The sequence below is a fragment of the Panthera pardus genome, unplaced genomic scaffold (assembly GCF_024362965.1).
Source record: "Panthera pardus isolate Hobbes unplaced genomic scaffold, ASM2436296v1 HiC_scaffold_15, whole genome shotgun sequence".
NCBI classification, from domain to species: Eukaryota; Metazoa; Chordata; class Mammalia; order Carnivora; family Felidae; genus Panthera; species Panthera pardus.
Window position 1 is genome coordinate 25,224,438 of NW_026526710.1, and position 20,924 is coordinate 25,245,361.

The 20,924-nt window shown below is 38.6% G+C and overlaps 1 protein-coding gene across 1 annotated transcript; it reads left to right on the plus strand.

Annotated features, from left to right (window-relative positions):
* The first annotated feature begins 374 nt into the window (after positions 1-374).
* Positions 375-20,408, plus strand: LOC109261065 (patched domain-containing protein 3-like). Its single transcript, XM_053902907.1, is given in 9 exon segments — positions 375-476; positions 681-1,195; positions 1,197-1,387; positions 1,390-1,442; positions 2,325-2,443; positions 15,705-15,850; positions 18,655-19,656; positions 19,659-19,697; positions 19,936-20,408. Coding segments are annotated over 9 exon segments (2,640 nt in total).
* The last annotated feature ends 516 nt before the right edge of the window (positions 20,409-20,924 follow it).

Here is a 20,924-nt window from a genome sequence, read left to right on the forward strand (position 1 = left end):
GAGAACTGTGTTACTGGATGCTCCCCGGAAAGGTGACACCACGTGTGTGTGTGTGTGTGTGTGTGTGTGTGTGTGTGTGTGTGTGTGTAAGTCTTGTAGAAGAGGCACGCATCTTACCGTTAAGTAGTGTTTGTGTACTAACTTCCTGGGAGCATCAGGCACACCACAGACAAATTTGGGGCTGGATGGGCTATGAGTCAAAACACCTGCTCCCCAACGGAAGCCTCCGGGATCCGGGCGCGAGCCGCCAGAACTCAAACAGACTTCCGCAGAATTTCTCCAGGAAACCGTCGTGTGGGGCGGAGACAGGCGCTCGGTCCACTGGCTGCTTTCTAATCTGTCACGTTTGAGACCCTGGCCTTTCCTTCCCGGAAATGAGCCTTCATCCCTGCAAGGTGGCGCCAGAGGCCTGGCCAGAGGCGGAGGCGCCGGCGGAGTGGGAGCCCCCAGCGGAGGAGCCGGAGCCCAGGTCGGAGGCGAGGGGTCAACCCAAGGCAGGGCCGGGCTCAGAGCCGCTCCCGGCCTCTAAGCACGAGTCAGAGCAGTTCTTCGGTGGAAGACAGGAACCCGAGATGACCTGGGCTTCGGGGCAGTTGCCAGAGCCCGCTGGGGCGCCCCATTCACATCTGGTGTCAGTGAGGGGGGATTCCTCGCTGCCCGCATCACCGTCGGAAAACTAGGTGTCCGAGGGACCCCGTTGCCACACCGACTGCCTGGAGGCGCCTCTCTCCTGCCTCTTCCGAAGGCTGGGATGCGAAGTGGGCGCGCACCCCTGGATCTTCCTGCTGGTGCCCATGGTGCTGACGGCCACTCTGGGCACCGGTTTGATTTACCTGCCCAAGGATGTAGAAGAAAACCTCAAGGAGTACACCCCAATAGGGAGCCCAGCCAAGGCTGAGCGGCGCTTTGTGCAGGAACGCTTCACCGCCAACAACTCTTACCGCTTCTCCATCTCCAGGAAGAGCACCGAGGTCAATTTCGCTTGTATTCTAACGGTCTCCAACACCACCTCCCTGCTAGAACCAGCAATCTTATCAGAAGTTAGTAAAGTGGATGACGTGATCCAGGATCTGTATGCGAGGGGGGAAAACGGAACCCAGATCCACTACAATCAGGTGTGTGCCAAGCACCAGGGTCTCTGCGTGCCTTCCAACCCACTCCTGTATGCCTGGCAGATGAACAGGGACCTCGACCTGAAATGTCACTTTCCCAATCTACAACCACACCGGTCAGCCCATCTACCTGGCTGGCACCATTGGAGGAACCTTCTTAGGTGAGAGGATGGGAATGAACCAGTTACTCCTGGAAGCCAAAGCCGTGAGGCTGCTCTACTACCTGAAAACTGAGGATGGAGAGGACAACGAACGTGGTAAGAAATGGTTGACCCATTTCTGAACCAATTTAGCAACATTGAAAAGAGTCTGGCCTCAAAGAGGATCCAGGTATCTGGTGGCTGAGTTTTATAGGGAGACCAGGAGAAGGTGGGAGGGGTAAGAACACGTTTTCCAAGTAGTAGCACTCCTGGATTATTTGTTGGAGTCCTTGACTTGCAGCTGGGAGTGCTCTACTCTGTTTGGCACTTAATCCAACTTCCTTAATCTCACACACCAAAGGATGCCACACAGCATAAATCCTTAATAATATTCTGGTGGAAAACACAAATCCTACATCCTTAAGGTAGGTCTGCTCAGTGCAGACATTGATCATCAGGTTTTCCAGTCAAATTACTTTAAAATCCTTAAAGTCTTTGCTCTTCGGGGGAACCCTCTGAAATGTGTTTGGGGTTCATTTGAATAAAAGCAACAAACTTTTAAGAAGTTCCATGGTATTATTGAAAAGAGAATTAGCTCACTGTTTACCAAGTAAGTTATATAGCCTAGTGCCAGGCACATGCTAGCTATTCTGTAACTAATAGTTGTGAATAAGCCTGGTCAAAGTGAGACAACTATTGGAAAAATACCAGATCCTTCTGAAATATCGATGAAATTAAAATAGTAAAAGACAACGACCTACTAAAATGTTAGAAAAAGCCACAATTTCTGTAATTATGAATTGTTTCACAATCTTAGGTAGATCTCAGATTTTGTGTATTCAGGAGGTTTAAACCTTGGGTTTCTGAAAGAAACTTTGGAAAGCGTGCCACAGATTTGTGGGAAGAAGCACACCTATGTTAATCTTTATTCTAAAATCACAATTCACATATTTTGATCTTTTACTTAATCTTAACATGTTTCAATCAGTAAGCTATAGTGTTTCAATAGTGTTTGTAACTCACACAAATATTGGAATGAAAAGTTATTTACTTGACTAAACTTTTGTGGCAGGTGGTCTACTTTACATCAATTTCTACACAACTGGAACTTGAAGCAACTTTGATGACAGTGATCCCTTTGTTTCACTTGGCATACCTTCTAATCATATTATTTGCAATCATATGCTACAGGTAAAATGGTTTCATTGTTTCTTAATTCTTTTTAACAGATATTTTTGGGTGGCCAAATACATATAACTGATATAAAATATGCCATTCTAATCATTTTTAAGTGTATATTTCAGTGGCATTAATTACATTCACACTGTTGTGCAACCATCACAACTATCTTTTTTTTTTCATTTTTATGTTTCTACGTTTATTTATTTTTGATAGACAGAGAGAGACAGAGCACAAGTGAGGGAGGGGCGGAGAGAGAAGGAGACAGAATTGGAAGCAGGCTCCAGGCTCTGAGCTGTCAGCACATAGCCTGCCGCGGGGCTCAAACCCACAAACCGGGAGATCATGACCTGAGCCAAAGTCGGACGCTTAATGAGCCACTCAGGCGCCCTACAACTGTCTGTTTCTAAATCTTTCCATCTCCCCAAACAGAAACTGTATAACACTTAGGCAGTAACTCTCCATGGCCTCCCCCCTGTCCCGGCTAACCTTCATCTACTTTCTATCTCTATGAATTTGCTTATTCTAGAGATTTCATACAAGTGGAATCACACAATATTTGTACTTTTGTGACTGGCTTATTTCACTTGGCATAATGTTTTCAAGGTTCCTCTATATCCTAGCATGTATCAAAACTTCATTCATTTTTATGACTGGTATTTCACCGTATACATACAGCACTGTTTTTTTATACACTTAACTGTTGATGGGCACTTGGAATGTTTCCACTTTTTGGCTTTTGTGAATACTGCTGCAATGAACATTGATGTACAAATATTTTCTTGAGCTCCTGTTTTCAATTATTTTCAGTATATACCTGGGAATGGAATTGGTGGGTGGAGTGATAATTCTATGTTTAGTTCTTTGAAGAACCGCCAAATCCTACCAGCAACGTATAAAGGTTCCAATTTCTCCGCATCCTCACCAACACTTGTTTTTTGTTTTATTGATAATAGTCAACTTAATAGTGACAAAGTGTGGTTTGATTTACATTTCCCTAATTACTAATGATCTTAAGTATCTTTTCATGTGTTTATTGGCCATATGTACATCTTTGGAGAAATGTCTATGCAAGTCCTTTGCCCATTTTTTAATTTGGTTGTCTTTTTGTTTTTGAGTCCTATTGTTGGTGAGTACTTTGTATATTTGGTTTTAAGTTTATTTATTTTTTTTTATTTCGAGAGAGAAGAAGTATGAATGGGGGAGGGTCAGAAAGAGAGGAGAGAGAGAGAATCCCAATCAGGCTCCACGCTGCCAGCACAGAGCCTGATGCGGGGCGTGAACCCACAAACCATGAGATCATGACCTGAGCTGAAGCTGAAGTCAACTGACTGAACCACCCAGACACCTCAGTATTTTGTATGTTTTAAATATTAAACCTTTATCAGATATATGATTTATAAATATTTTCTCCCACTCTGTGTATTGTCTCTTCACTTTCTTGATAATGTCTTTAATGCACAAGAGTTTTTAATTTTGATGAAATCCACTTTATCTTATTTTTTTCTTTTGCTACTTATACTTATATCTAAGAATCCATTGACAAGTTCAATGTCATGCACATTTGCCCTGTGTTTCCTTCTAAGAGTTTTATGGTTTTAGCCCTTTATATGTAGGTGAGTAGGGGTTTAACTTCATTCTTGTGCATGGAAATCCATGTGGAAATCCATGCTTCCATGTTGATTGCTGGAAATCCAGTTTTCCAAGTCCCATGTGATGAACAGACTATTCTTTCCCAGTTGATTGGACTTGGCATCCTTGTAAACAATCAATTGGTTGTAGATGTGTGGGTTTATTTCTGGACTCTAAATTATATGCCATGAGCCTACATGTCTGTTGATGTGCCAGTACCACAATGTTTTGATTCTTGTGGCTTTGTTATGAGTTTTGAAATCTGGAAATCTCAGCCCTCCAATTTTTATCGTCTTTTTCATGATTATTTTGGATATCTAGGACTCCTTGCAATTCCATATGAATTTGAGGGTTGACTTTTCCATTTCTGGGGTGGGGGGAAGGTCACTGAAATTTTGATAAAGATTGTGTTGAATCTGTAGGTTGTTTTAAGTGAGATTAACATTTTAACAATACTGTCTTCCTCCCTGTGAACTAAGGTTGCATTTCCATTAACTTAGGTCTTCTTTAGTTTCTTTCACTAGATTTTTGTAGCTTTCCGTCTTTCACCTCCTTGGTTAAATTTATTTCTAAATATTTTATTCTTTTAGACACTAAATGGAATTGCTTTTTTCATTTCATTTTTGGATTGTTCATTGCACGTATATAGAAACACAACTGGTATTTGTGTGTTGATCTTGTATCCTGCAGCTGTGCTCAATTTGTTTATTATCTCTATTAGTTTTATTGTGGTTTCTTGGGAATTTTCATATATAGAATCATGTAATCTGTGAAAAGGGATAGTTATACTTCTTCATTTCCAATTTGGATTCCTTTTATTTCCATTTCTTATTTAATTCCTCTGGAAAGCACTTCCACTTCAATGTCAAGTGTCATTGGTGAAAGTGGGCATCTTTATCTTGTTCCTGATTTTGAAGGGAAATCTTTCAGCTTTCACTTTGGATTATATTGTTAGATATTCAGTTCTTATAATGGTCCCTATCATTTTGAGGAAGTTCCTTTCTATTCCTTGTTTTTGAGGTTTGTTTTTTTTTAATCATAATTGGGTGTTGGATTTTGTCAAATGCCTTTTTTGCATATATTGAGATGATCATGTAGATTTTATCCTTTGTTCTATTAGTGTGATATGTCACTTGATTGATTTTTCCCATGTTGAACCAGTCTTGCATTCCTGGGATAAATCCTAGTTGGTAATGATGTATAATCTTTTTAACGTGCTATTGAATTGGGTTTGCAGAATATTATTAAGGACATTTGAATCTACATTTATAAGATATTGATCTATAGTTTTCTTCTTGTAATCTTTGTCTGGGATTGGTATCAGTGTAATGTTGGTCTCATAGAATGAGTTAGAGAGTGTTTCTTCCTTTTCAACTTTTTGGAAGGACTTGAGAAGGATCGGTGTTACTTCTTCTTTACATATTTAGTAAAATTTACCAGTGAAGCCATCTGGTCTTGGACTTTTGTTTTTGGGTGGTTTTTGATTACTGATTCAGTCTTTTTACTTATTCAATGTCTGTTGAGATTTTCTATTTCATCTTGAGTCAGTTTAGGTCATTTATGTGTTTCTAGAAATTTGTGCATTTCATATAGTTTGTTGGCATAAGTTGTTTATAGTATTCTTTATTTTTTTAATGTTTATTTATTTTTGAGAGAGAGTGCACGAGAGGGAGAGAGGTGGCAGGGAGTGGGGGCAGAGGATCCAAAGTGGGCTCTGCACTGATAGCAGTGAGCCCCATGCAGGGCTCAAAACCATCAATCGTGAGATCATGACCTGAGACAAAGTCGGAGCTCAACCAACTGAGCCACCCAGACAACCGTATAGTGTTCTTTTATAATCCTTCATATTTCTCTAAGGTTAGTAGTAATGTCTTCAATTTCATATCTGATTTAGTTATTTCTGTCTTCTTTTTTCTTTGTCACTCTAGATAAGAGTTTATCAATTTGTTAATCTTTTTAAATAATCAATTTTTGGCTTTGTTGGTTCTCTCCATTGTTTTTCTAGTCTCAATTGCATATATCTCTATTCTAATCTTTTCATTTCCTTCCTTGTTAGCTTTGGGTTTTGTTTTGTTTTATTTTGTTTCTATTTCTGCGATATGTCTAGTACCGTAAGGTGATTGAAGACCTTTTTTTTTCTTTTTTAATGTAGTATAAATTTACCAATGAGCACTGGTGTTGCTATATCCTGTAAGTTATATTTTGCTGTGTCTTTATTTTCATTTGTTGCTAAGTATTTTCTAATTTCCCTTGTGATTTATTCTTTGACCCATTGGTTATTTGATAGTGAGTTGCTTAATTTCCATACATTTTGAATTATCCAGTTTTCCCTCTATTATTGATTTGTAGCTTCATTCCATTGTTGGTTAAAAAGATACATTGGGTAATTTCAATATTTTTACATTTTCAGACTTGTTTTGTGACCTAACATATGATCTATTCCAGAGAATGTTTCATGTTCACTTGAGAATAATGTATATTCTTCTATCATTGGGTTGAGTGTTGTATATATCTCTGTAAGGTCTAATTTATTTAGTGTTGTCCATTTCTTCTGTTTCCTTATAGATTATTGGCCTAGATGTCTTATACATTATTGAAAGTGGCATATTGAATTCTCCATCTATTTCTGTCTACAAGTCTGTTAATATTTGTTTCATTTTTGGGTCTCTATTGGCAGTGCATGTATGTTTGTAGATGAATCTTCTTGATGAATTGTTCTTTTTATCAATATAAAATGCCCTTCTTTGTCTCTTTTAACAGTTTTTAAAATAAAATCTATTTCGTCTTATAGAAGTATATTCAATCCTGCCCTCCTTTGGTTATATTTATATGGAATATCTTTCTCCATCCTTTAGCTTTCAATCTATTTATGTCTTTGGATCTATAATGAGTCTCTTGTAGACAGCATATAGTTGAATCATGTTATTTTATCCATTCTGTCAATTTCTACCCTTTTATTCAAGAGTTTAATCCATTTACATTTAAAATAACTTCTGACAAGGAAGGACTTCTGCTATTTTGCTATTTGTATTCTGTGTATCATACAGTTTTTTTGTCCCTCACTTCATCCATTATCCCTTTTTCTATGTTTAGTTTCTATTTTTCTAATGAGTTGTTTGATTCTCTTCTCATTTCCTTTTACAATGATTTTGTGAGATTTTCTTTATGGTTACCATGGAGATTCATATAATTCTAAGTTTAAAACAATCTACATTAAACTGATACCAACTTAACTTCAAAAACACACAAATGTGCTGCTTCTATACACCTCTGTCCCCCACTCTTTATGTTGTTGTTGTCACAAATTATGTCTTTGTACACTCTATGCCCAATAACAGAGTTATAATTATTTTTATGTTCTAAATTCTGTAGGTAATAAAATGTAGGATTATAAACCAAAAATATAATAATACTTGCTGTTATACTTGACCAAGACCTATGTTTCCTCATATGACTTAGCATTACTTTTTATTGTTCTTTCTATTCAGCCAGAAGGATTCCTTTTACCATCTCATATAGGGCAGGTCTAATTAACAAGCCCGCTTAGCTCTTGTTTATCTGGAACGTCTTAATTTCTCCTTCATTTTTGAAGGACAGTTTTGATGAATACAGAATTTTAGTTGATGTTTTTTTTTCTTTAAGCACTACAAATATCCCATTGTCTCCTTGCCTCCATGGTTTCTAATAAGCAATCAGCTTTTACACTTATTAAGGGTCCCTTATATTTGGTGAGTTTCTCCTCTCTCAGTGCTTCCAAGACTCTCTTTGCCTTTGGCTTTCAATGATTTGATTATCATGTTCTCAGTCTGGGTCTTTTTGAGTTCATCCTATTTGAACTTCATTAAGCTTCATATCTTCTACCAAATTTGGGAAGTTTTCAGCCATTATTTCTTTAAATATTCTTCCTGCCTCCTTTTCTCTCTCTCCTGGAACTCCCATAATGTGTATGTTGATCTACTGGCTGGTAGACCCACAGATCTCTGAGGTTCTTCTCACTTTTCTTCATCCTTTTTTCTTTGTGTCTCTTAGACTCCATACATTTCAATTGTCCTATTTTCAGTTCACTGATTCTTCTGCCTATTAGACCTGCTGTTGAATGCATCTAGTGTTTTTGGGTTTGTGTTCTGTCATTTCAGTTATTGTATTTTTCAGTTCCAGAATTTCTGTTTGGTTCCTTTAAAAAATTTCTACCTCTTTATATTATTTTGCTCATACATTGTTTTTCTTATTTCCTTGTCAGAGCTCTTCTTTAGTTCTGTAAGCATATTTAGAAAAGCGTTTATAGTCTTTGTCTAGTAAGTCCTAGCTCTGTCTTTCCTCAAGGATGATTTCTGTCTATTTATTTTGTTTCACACATATTTTGAACCACACTCTCCTCTATCTTTATATACCTTGTGATTTGTTATTGGTGGTGGTGGTGGTTGTGTAGAAAACTGGACATTTGGCTAACTGGAAATCAGATTCCACCTTCCCCAGGGTTTTCTGTTGTTTTCCTATGTGTTTATTTAAGATTAGTGGTCCATTTTCTTTGTGATTTTCCGAAACTATTATTGAAAGACTGTAATTATTGTTTTTTGTGGTCACTGAAGTTTCTGTACCTTAGCTAGTGTTTTGACATAGATTTCCTTGGATACCAGGAGCTCTCCCAGTGTTTGCAAAATGGTTCTGTGCCTGGAACCTCCAACACTTACCAAGGCTTACACTGTAGGGATCAGCCCTAGGTGAAAGCTTAGGGTCTTCTTAGGTCTTTTCTGAGCATACATCTTGCCCTGGGTAATTTTCTAAATTCCCCAGTATAACTGAGTGCTTTTTAATATCCTAAATTCCCAGAGAAATGCTCCTCATCTTTTTCCATAGGCAGTCTTTTGTATTTTTGAGCTATAATCTTTTGCTCTATGCACATGAGGTTTGTTAATTCAACTTGTGGGGTTTCCAGCTTTCTCAACCTGAGTTTTGAGTTAGACAAAACAGAGGAGTGCCTTGCATCAGTCCTTCAGGTAGCCCCCAAATAGGTTAGAACAGACATATAAAATATTTTAGGAATAATCTCTGCTCTGCTTCCTCCAAAAACAGGGAAATGGCTCCATCATGGTAACATGAGCTGTTACCACTTTAAGATCCCTGCTGTCTTAGGGACAGTTTGGGACTGGGGCCACTTTAACACATCTGTCACATTATGATCACTGCCACTTTAAGACTACTATCACACTGGAGAGGGAGACAGGGCATGTAAAATCACTACAAAACATTCCTACTATTTTGAAGTACTCCCCTGATTTTCTTTCATTTAGCGCTTGCTTAGTTGCTGTAAGCTTTTGACTGCTTTCCAGAGTTCACAGAATTCTGAAAATATATGCCCGTTTTTCTATATTTCTTTGTCGGGATGAGACTTGGGAAATTCCTATGCCATGTTTTGCTGATATCCAGCACTAAACTCTTATTTTTTAAACTTTCTTTTCTCCCCACCCCCCATTAGCAATAGTGTGCAATCAGATGGAATAGTAAAAACAAATAAAGAAATTATGGCCAGTTTTGTTTGATTTGGCATATGTTTTTTACTTTACATATTGAGCCAATTGTGAGTAATTGTTCCATTTGGAAGCAGATATGCTGATAGTATTAAACAAGTCCTTATTTCTGTATAAATTTGAACTAGTACTTTTAACTATATAAAAAATTAATCTCTAATTTAATTGACTTGGGTGTCCCCATTGTTCGGATGTGGGGTTTACCTTGTTAAGCACTTAAAAATTGTTATCTAGGCATTAGGATTAGTTTGAGCTCTTGTAATCAGAAAGCTAAAATATTGAACATATCAGCAAACACCAGTATTTAGTTGTAGAAGTAACCCCATAGAATATATTAATTTAGTGATTCTCACAGCAGAGTTCCAGAGAGGACTCTACACCTACTTATTCTGGAGCCACCTATTGAATCAAGTCTCTGGGGTTTCAGTCTGAAAATCTATATTTCAAAAATGTCTTTAATTGATTCTCCTTTATAGGTAGGTTTGGGAACAGATGATATAATTCAACTCTCTAGATTTTAAGGTAGAGAAACATAAGGCCCCAGTAGGTAGAGGGAGTTAACCATGATGGGTATCTCGTTAGAGTTAATAAACTGCCTCGCAACTTTGTTATTTTGGAAAGAAAGACCACATTCCCTAGAAAACAAACAAAATCAAAAAACTAAGAAGGAAGGGTGAGAGGGAGGGAGGGAGAAAATAGGGGAGGAAGGATGGGAAGGAAAAAAAGACCAAATTCAGTCTTGTTAAAGTCATTAGAGTATAAAAATAATGTTAACCTAGTGTGGAATCTCCAAGGTACCAACAATTGGCTTGACAAAACTTTCCTACTAGGTAGTTGGTTCTGAAGATACACATTTATATCAATTCTTGCTTATCTTTACTAATAATTATGGACAGTAGTACAGAAAATCTTATACTGAAGGCAATTAGAAAATGATTTTTTAAATATTTAATTTGAAAGAGAGAGCATGGTTCAGTGAGCAGAGGAGAGGCAGAGAGAGAGAGGGAGAGAAAGAATCCCAAGCAGGCTCTGCGCTGTCAGAGCAGAGCCCGACACAGGGCTTGAACTCACAAACCAGGAGATCGTGACCTGAGCCAAAACTAAGAGTTGGATGCTTAACCAACTGAGCCAGCCAGACACCCCTAGAAAATTATTTATATTTATTTGTCTTTGAAGACTTTATGTTTATGTAACCATCATATGAAACATATAGGACTCATGAGGTATAAAGATAATGCAACTTTATTTTTGTCTCCCTTTTTTCCCTTTAAGTTTTGTGGGTAAGAGCAAGATCTTCCTCTGCCCCATGAAAGCTCAGACAGGCTATGTGACTTTTGTGGTCATTAGCAGGTAGGACAAAATCCTCCAGTCAGAGTTAAAATGTCCATGTCCATGTCCATGTAATAAACAAAATTGGTAACTTGATTTAAAGTTAAGGTGCCCTTCAGCACCCTTTGCTAGAGCACGCTGCATGGGATAGCCCTTAATGGGGGTAAAGGAGCTTACCAGTTCTCTTCTTCTTTTTTTTTTCCTGAATATAATTTATTGTCAAGTTAGCTAACATACAGTGGACACAGTGTGCTCTTGGTTTCAGGGTAGATTCCTGTGATTCTTCGCTGACATATAACACCCAGTGCTCATCCCAACAAGTGCCCTCCTCAATGCCCATTACCAATTTTCACCTCACCTCACCCCCCCAAATCAAGCCTCAGTTCTCTGTACTTAAGAGTCTCTTATGGTTTGCCTCCCTCTCTGTTTGAAATGATTTTTTACCCTTCCCTTCCCTCATGGACGTCTGTTAAGTTTCTCAGATTCGACATATGAGTGAAAACATATGATATCTGTCTTTCTCTGACTGACTTATTTCACTTAGCATAATACCCTCCAGTTCTATCCATGTTGTTGCAAATGGCAAGATTTCATTCTTTCTCATTGCCAAGTAGTATTTCATTGTATATATAAACCACATCTTCTTTTTTAAATTTTTAAAATTTAATTTATTTTTGAAAATTTACATCCAAGTTAGTTAGCATATAGTGCAACAGTGATTTCAGAAGTAGATTTTTTAATGCTCTTACCCATTTAGCCCATCCCCCCTCCCACAACTCCTCCTACAACAGTAACCGTCTGTTTGTTCTCCATATTTAAGAGTCTCTTATGTTTTGTCCCTTTCCCTGTTTTTGTATTATTTTTGCTTCCCTTCCCTTATGTTCATCTGTTTTGTATATTAAAGTCCTCATATGAGTGAAGTCACATGATATTTGTCTTTCTCTGACTAATTTTGCTTAGCATAATACCCTCTAGTTCCATCCATGTAGTTGCAAATGGCAATATTTCATTCTTTCTCATTTCGAAGTAGTGTTCCATTGTATATATAAACCACATCTTCTTGTTTTTTTTGTAATTTTTTAACCTTTTATTTATTTATTTTTGAGACAGAGAGAGACAGAGCATGAATGGGGGAGGGTCAGAGAGAGAGGGAGACAGAGAATCTGAAACAAGCTGCAGCCTCTGAGCTGTCAGCACAGAGCCCGACGCGGGGCTCGGACTCACGGACTGCGAGATCATGACCTGAGCCGAAGTCGGCCGCTTAACCGACTGAGCCACACAGGCGCCCCATAAACCACATCTTCTTTATCCATTCATCAGTTGATGGACATTTGGGCTCTTTCTGTATTTTGGATATTGTTGATAGCACTGCTATAAACATTGGGGTTCATGTGCCCCCATGAATCAGCACTCCCGTATCCTTTGGATACATTGTTTTCCAGAGCAGCTGCACCAGTTGTGCATTCCCACCCACAGTGCAAGAGGGTTTGCATTCCCACCACAGTGCAAGAGGGTTCCCATTTCTCCACATCCTTGCCAGCATCTGTTGTTTCCTGAGTTGTTAATTTTAGCCACTCTGGTGTGAGGTGGTATCTCACTGTGATTTTGATTTGTATTTCCCTGATGATGAGTGACGTTGAGTATCTTTTCATGTGTCTGTTGGCCATCTGGATGCCTTCTTTGGTCTAATCATGTCTTCTGGTTATTTCTTCACTGGATTATTTCAGGTGTTGAGTTTGGTAAGTTCTTTATAGATTTTGGATAATAAGCCTTTATGTTATATGTCATTTGCAAATATCTTCCCCCATTCTGTTGGTTCGCCAGCCCTCTTCTATCCCTTCTCTTCCTGCTTCCCATCTTGCTAAGTTAGTTGGAGCATGTCCAAGGAGAAAAAGAAAGGGAGGAGGGAAATCCTTAAGGCACAGCTGCTGCCACGATGCTTCAATACATGCCTTTTCTAGGCTTTAAAATAAAACCAATTCTCCTTTGAGTGTGTTTGTGAATTCCTAGGACATCTCCCACTCCTACCTCTCTGTTATCACTGAGAATCTCTTATCTCTGGTCTGGACAACAGCCTCCTAGACAGTCCCTAAGACATTGCCCATCCTGCCTCATTTACACTTACATATGAAGGTTATCCTTGCACATATGCATTTACCTCACACAGAACCCTTATTTGCACCTATTTTAGGGTTCCGTATTTATTGTCTGATTGTGAAGTCATATGAACAAACTTTTTCAAGTATATGCTCTGGCCTGAACCTCATTCTACAGCAAGTAGTGGTATATTGATCTTCTTGTCTCCTTCAAAATTGTCTCACATTTTGGACATGACAACATTTACACCAAATATTAGATCCGTTTCTGAAACAAGCTTGAAAATCTTTCCCTTCTCAAATACACTGTAAACTGTTGTTTACTTATGAGAAAAATCATTACCTTTGAAGGAAGATGTGGATCTCTTACCAAACATATAGATTGTTGTCTAAGAACAATAAGTTCTAATTTAGCCCTTCCCTGTCAGGTAAATAAAAAATTCAGAAGGTTGGCCATCTTGCTGCCTGCACTGGAGTCATATGGGGAAAGTTTTAGACATAAAGATTCTACAGCTTCCCTACCAACCTACTGAATCAGGATCTGCATAGCCAGGTTCCAGGAGATCTAAAGTTCTAAGACTTCCCTAGGTCATTCTGATAAACTGCTTAAAACAAAATCCTCCTCAGGGGTGCCTGGGTGGCTCTGTCAGCTAAGCATCTTGACTCTAGGCTTCGGCTCAGGTCATGATCTCGTGGTTCATGGGTTTGAGCCCCACTTCGTGTTCTGCACTGACAGTGTGGAGCCTGCTTGCCATTCTCTCTCTCTGTTTCTCTCTGTCAGCCTCTCTCTCTCTCAAGAGAAATGAACTTAAAAAAAAAAATAACTTTCTTGGAGACCGGAATATCTGCAAATGTATTCACCAAACTCCTACAGTGTTCCATCTTAAGATCTTTCCTTCCATTGTCTATTGCACATTAAAGGAAAGATCATTTAGACAAGGTCAACTCAGCACGTAGTCAATAAAGTCACTATAGGCAATAATATACTTCACTCCCTCCCTTACATCATCTGAAAATTTTATACCAAAAAATCCAGAAACTTGAAAGATGGAATGTCATATGTAACTCATTCATCTTTCTGATTTCAAAGTTCATCTTTGTTACTTTCTTATTTCAAACTGCTATAAACCAACATTGTTGTTTTAAGAAAGTATTCATTATAATCAAATTTTATCCTAACAAGGAATTTTACTTTTGCTCTGGAATTTTGCACATGTGGTTGGTTTGGGGCCCTGAGTTTAACTCATAGCGCTGGTGTGTTGAAAAAAATAAATAAATAAAACCATGGTGTAGAAATTTTTTTGCAAAATAAGAAAGTTTAGCTATTTTACTGTTGTCTTGCCTAAAGGTCATGGTCATGTTGCTGTATTAGAATCAGTGCTTCTATTTCCATAGTTGACTCTCCTAGTCTTCCATCCAAACTTAGTTTCTCTCTCCTCCTAAAAATATCTAGAGACAAGTATCAGTCATTTGTTTTGAAGCAGTTAACAAAAAAGCAAAATATAAAACCAGAGGTGGTTGTCAATATTTTCAAATGTAATATTGTGGTTATTGGGTAGGCAAAGTGCTGAATCCATACTTTAAAATGCTGCCTATATATTCCCATTTTTCTTGGTCCAGCAAAGAAAAAGGCACAGGCTGTGTTATTAAAAATGGACTAGAGGGGCGCCTGGGTGGCTCAGATGGTTAAGTGTCTGACTTTGGCTCAGGTTATAATCTCATTGTTTGTGGGTTCAAGCCCCACATCAGGCTCTGCACTGGTAGTGTGGAGCCTGCTTGGTAGTCTCTCTCTCTCTCTCTCTGCCTCTCCCCCACTTGTGCTCTCTCTCAAAAATAAATAAGTAAACAACATTTTTTAAACATTTATTTATTTGAGAGAGAGAGAGAGAGAGAGAGAGAATATGAACAGGGGAGGGGCACAGAGAGAGGAGACAAGTCCAAAGCAGGCTCCCAGGTCCAAACCATCAGCACAGAGCTGAACATGGGGCTCAAACCCACAAACCATGAGATCATGACCTGAGCCAAAGTCAGTTGTTTGACTGAGCCACCCAGGCGCCCCATAAGTAAACTTTTTTTTTTAATGGACTACATTTCTAATTCTTTTGTAATTACTAGCAACTTTCCTAGAGCCCTCTTCACCAGTAGACAAGAATCCTGAAAACGTTTTAGGAGGAGACTTTCATACATTTTGTTAATCACAATACATATTGAACTGGCTTTGAAATACAAGAGCTGTTTAGAATTGCATCTATGGCTACTTGGAGTCAAGGGTGGGTGAAAAGAGCACTAAATATGGATACTTTCTCTGCTAGAGCTTGCCCTCCCTTTGCTGTTGTATTCCATTTACACCCTTTGAAGATCAGGGTGTAATTAACCATCTGAAGTATTTGGTATATCTTTATGGCTCTGAACTGGTGGTGAGTGAATTTGTACTTGCCCAGCTGCAGAAGAATTGCTCAGGAAGTTTGGTAAAAGTACTGATTCACAGCTTTTCTGTTCCCTCCGCCCTTCTTCCCACTTGGTCTGGGACAGTGCCTGGGAATTAAAGGTCTTCAGCAGACAGGTATGGGAATTATTGCCCAAGAGCTTTCTGAACAGATGTCCAAGTAGAGAATGTTATAACCTGATCGAATTTCAGTGTGGAAGCTACCACCACAAATTCCATGATTTTTCCCTCCAAATGTACAGGTGTGACCGTGTATGAAACAAAATGTGGGCTGCAACCTTGGGAGTGATTTCTGCTGCCTTGGCAGTGGTGAGCGGCTTTGGCCTGATGTTGTACATTGGGGTGCCATTTGTGATCATAGTTACAAATTCACCATTTCTTATTCTAGGTGAGTAAAACCAAATGTGAAGCTACACATTGTATATATGGGGGTATGGGGTAGATAAGGGAAGGAATTTATGTTAGATTAAGCAAAATAATTATATTCAGGTGGCTCCACAGATCCAAAATGAGGTGACAGGAGAGAAGAAAATCAAATTGAAGTGTGTGTGTTTAGAGGCAGAAAAATCTAGTACCCCAAATGGAAAAACACAGACAAGAGACATGAACGGGCAGTTCACACATACACACAAACACACACACACACATCCCTCACTGGAAGTAGAGGGAAAAAATAATTTGACTTCTCAATTAATGAATGGATGCAAATTAAACCAAAAGTGAGATACCTTGTCTTCTTATTAAATTAATAAATACTAGCAAGATTGAAGATATGAGGAAGGTTGTATATAAATGAATACTCATTCTGCTGGGAGAAAATTATAAATTGTTACACACTTTTTTTTATTATTAAATTTTCTTTAACGTTTATTTATTTTTGAGACAGAGAGAGACAGAGCATGAATGGCAGAGGGTCAGAGAGAGAGGGAGACACAGAATCCGAAACAGGCTCCAGGCTCTGAGCTGTCAGCACAGAGCCCGACGCGGGGCTTGAACTCATGGACCATGAGATCGTGACCTGAGCTGAAGCCGGTGCTCAACCGACTGAGCCACCCAGGCGCCCCTTACACACTTTTTTAAATCCAATTTTGCAGCAAATCAAAAGATTTAAACATCAAACAGCAAATATCTTTGGCTTAGCAATTCCATTTTTAGAAATTTGTCTTAACAATTAGACAAGTACTCAAAGAGCAGAACGAGTATGTTCACTTCGGCATTATTTAGAACGGAAAAGTTTTGAAAACTTAATTCCATATCAACATGGGATTGGTCAACTCAAACACAGCATATTAATACTTTTGAATCATATCCAGTCTTCAAAAGGAGGTAGATATATAATGTTAAATGAAAAATGCTGGTATTGAAACCAGGTGTTTGAAATAGAGAGATACAGTTATATGTGCATATTTGTATCGAGCAAATTCTCGATGGATATACATAAAAATGCAGGGTGGAATTACTGTTGTTTACACTTTTTGTCTGCATTTTCTTGTACTTCCAGAATTTATTTGACAATAAGCATGAAAAACAAAGGTGTTTATATTATATTTTTTTTAATTTGAAGAGATACGAATTATTTATTTTTTGTTAAATATAATTTATTGTCAAATTGGTTTCCATACAACACCCCGTGCTCATTCCAACAGGTGCTCTCCTCAATGCTCATCACCTGCTTTCCCCTCTCCCCACCCCCCCATCAAACTTCAGTTTGTTCTCAGTATTTAAGAGTCTCTTATGGTTTGCCTCCCTCCCTCTCTGTAACTTTTTTCCCCTCCCCCCTCCCCCGTGGTCTTCTGTGAAGTTACTCAGGATGCACATATGAGTGAAAACATATGGTATCTGTCCTTCTCTGCGTGACTTACTTCACTTCGCATAATACCCTCCAGTTCCATCCACGTTGCTGCAAATGGCCAGATTTCATTTGTTCTCATTGCCAAGTAGTATTCCACTGTATATATAAACCACATATTCTTTATCCATTCTACATTTTAGAAAATAAGGAACTTAGAAGGAATAGTATTTGGTTTCCATGGGGAGACAGTGGAAAAGCTGTTTGCTGGATGTAAACTTATTTACTCTAACTCTTCAGGACACACCTACCTAGTACGCACCCACGCTTAGCCACTCAGTATTCCCCACAGCCATAAACAACTATAGTTAAAGTGTATATAATTGATTTAATATAAACCAGCACTGAATAGTCCGTGTGTACATAGGAGTGTGTGTGTGTGTGTGTGTGTGTGAGATTTAAGCAACTCAAGCAAGAAATGTTCAAGGAAAATTTCTGAATAAGTTTCTATAAATCATAAAACTAGTTTTTCAATACCTAATACATATCAAGAGTTCATTCTTGGTCCCTAGTACTTCTGATTCTTCCCTTTTGTGCTGCTGAGCCCAAGTGAAATCCTCAAAGCTGGTAAGCCATGGGATGTCAGGATGCAGTTTATGACAGAATGTTTAGACTTGTGTCAATACAGATTCTTCTATCTTCTTGATCATACCTGTAAAACATCAGAGGCAAAGTTGCAATTCCCAGTACCCTCCCATGTAACCCATGCACAAGATCCCCCCAAATTGAAATTAGATCAGCATTTTATTGCAGTTTATTTCCTTATTTATTTTATTGAGTTTGCATCAATATACATGGGAACAAAGGTATACATGAGTGAAAGTAGTGTCAACTCTAGTAGAAATCTTGAGAGAGGTGCAAACATTGCTGGTTAGATGCTAACTGTAGAATAGATAAGTCCAGTTTATATTTTAAGCAACAGAATGTTGGCTTCGTGTGTTTGTGCATTCATTAAGATGGTTTATGAGAGAAAATGGTCTTTCAAGTCATCCAGTAGAATCAAAGATACAATGCTAATCCTGCTTCGACTAACACCTACAACATGTTTCCTGACTCATCATTACAACACCCTAAATGAAGAGTAGGAGTAGAGTATCCTGTGCTATGTACAAATAATAAGAGTATGAATAAAGCACAGAGTTATTACAGAGGAAGTGGTGGATTCTGTTGTGGATTCAGAAGCAACCAGAGAAAAGTGACAGAGAAAGCAGTAGTATCAAAGCACAGATCAGGCAAGACAAATAAGATCTAAGAGATGGAAAAAGAAGATGGTTCGAGTTTATGTGTTTAATTTTTCATAGATATTAATATGTATGCAAATTGTTTCTTTGTTTTTTTAACACGTGTTGGGGTTGATGACATGTTTATAATGATTTCTGCCTGGCAGAAGACCAGCCTCATGGATAACATCAAACAGCGGCTGTCCAGTGTCTATTCCAAAGTGGCAGTGTCCATTACAACCACCACTATCACCAACGTCCTGGCCTTCTATACAGGGATTATGACCTCTTTTGGGTCCGTACAATACTTTTGCACTTATACAGGAACAACCCTGCTCTTTTGTTATTTTTATAACATCACCTGTTTTGGAGCATTTATGGCCCTGGATGGTAAAAGAGAAGTAGTCTGTCCACGCTGGTTGAAAAAGCCAGAAACTCCTGACCAAAAGTGTTCTTCATTTAAAAAGTCCTGCTGTGTCCCATGTGATTCTCTCCCAGATGAACAAGAAACTGATGTCCATCCAATGAATTTGTTCTTCAGAGACTATTTTGGCCCTTTTCTCACAAGCACTGAGTCCAAGTTTTTTGTAGTGCTTCTATACATTTTGTACATCATTAGTAGTATATATGGGTGTTTCCAAGTGCAGGAAGGGTTAGACCTTCAAAATTTGGCAAGTGACGATTCCTACATCACACCATTTTTTAACGTAGAAGAAGACTATTTTTCGGATTATGGCCCCAGGGTTATGGTTATTGTTACTGAAACTCTTGACTACTGGGATAAAGATGCTAGGCAAAAACTGGAAAAATGTCTGGCAGATTTGGAAAACAGTGACTATGTAGATAAAAATGTTACAGAGTTTTGGTTACGAGAGTATGTGCAATATATGGAAAATAGCGGGCAAGATGTAAATGATAAGAATACTTTCATAAACAGTTTGCCCAGTTTTTAAACAAATTTTACACTTTTTATGTATGATATTAATATTTCATCTTCACATGAAATCATTGCTTCCCGGGGCTTCATTCAGACCATCAGCGTTTCTTCTTCAACCAATAAGAAGATGATGTTATTCCAGTTACGAAGCATAGCCGAAAAGTGTGAAATTCCCCTAATGGTGTACAGCCGGCATTCACATATTTTGATCATTACACTGCAATACTAGAAAACACTGTTCGGGGTGCCTGGGTGGCTCAGTCGGTTAAGCGGCTGACTTCAGCTCAGGTCATGATCTCGTGGTCCGTGAGGGATGTGAGTTCGAGCCCTGCATCGGGCTCTGTGCTGACAGCTCAGAGCCTGGAGCCTGTTTCAGATTCTGTGTCTCCCTCTCTCTGACCCTCCCCTGTTCATGCTCTGTCTCTCTCAGTCTCAAAAATAAATAAATGTTAAAAAAAATTTAAAAAAAAACACTGTTCGAAATGTCATTGTTGCATCCTCAGCTATGTTCATTGTTTCCTTATTGTTCATTCCTCATCCACTGTGTTCCTTGTGGGTAACTTTTGCTATTGCTTCTGTGATTGTGGGAGTAATAGGGTTCATGGTATTCTGGAATGTCAATCTTGATTCCATATCCATGATTAATCTTGTCATTTGTATAGGGTTTTCTTTCGATTTTTCTGCACACATTTCTTACGCATTTTTTTCCAGGTCTAAGCCCTCAGTAAACCAAAAAATAATTGAGGCATTGTATCTGCTAGGCTACCCAGTGTTACAAAGTACAGTTTCAACAGTAATAGGGGTGGGTGTTTTATCTTCAGCTAAAGCATACATCTTCAGGACATTTTTTAAGATTATGTTTCTTGTTATGGTATTTGGGGCTGCTCATGGCCTAATTTTTATTCCAGTATTCTTAACCTTTTTTTGAAGGTTTATTTGAATATCCACTAACAAATCAAAGACCAATTATAGAATTCCTGCTTGCCACAATCCAATCTGGTAAAATCACACTACTTGAAATAGTCAATAAACTAAAAACAAAGGCATGTTTCCTTGGCTTGGAAATCCCATTTAAAAATGGTACTTAAAACTGAGGGTTGATGGGGGGTAGGAGGGAGGGGAGGGTGGGTGATGGGTATTGAGGAGGGCACCTTTTGGGATGAGCACTGGGTGTTGTATGGAAACCAATTTGACAATAAACTCCATATATTGAAAAAAATAAAAATAAATAAAAATGTTACTTAAAATATCCTGAGAAAAATTAATTAGTCTTACATTAAAATATCTTTACTAGGGGCCCCTGGGTGGCTCATTCGATTAAGCATCCGACTTTGGCTCAGGCCATGATCTCGTGGTCCATGAGTTCAAGCCCCGCGTTGGGCTCTGTGCTGACAGCTCAGAGCCTGGAGCCTGTTTCAGATTCTGTGTCTCCCTCGCTCTCTGCCCCTCCCCTGCT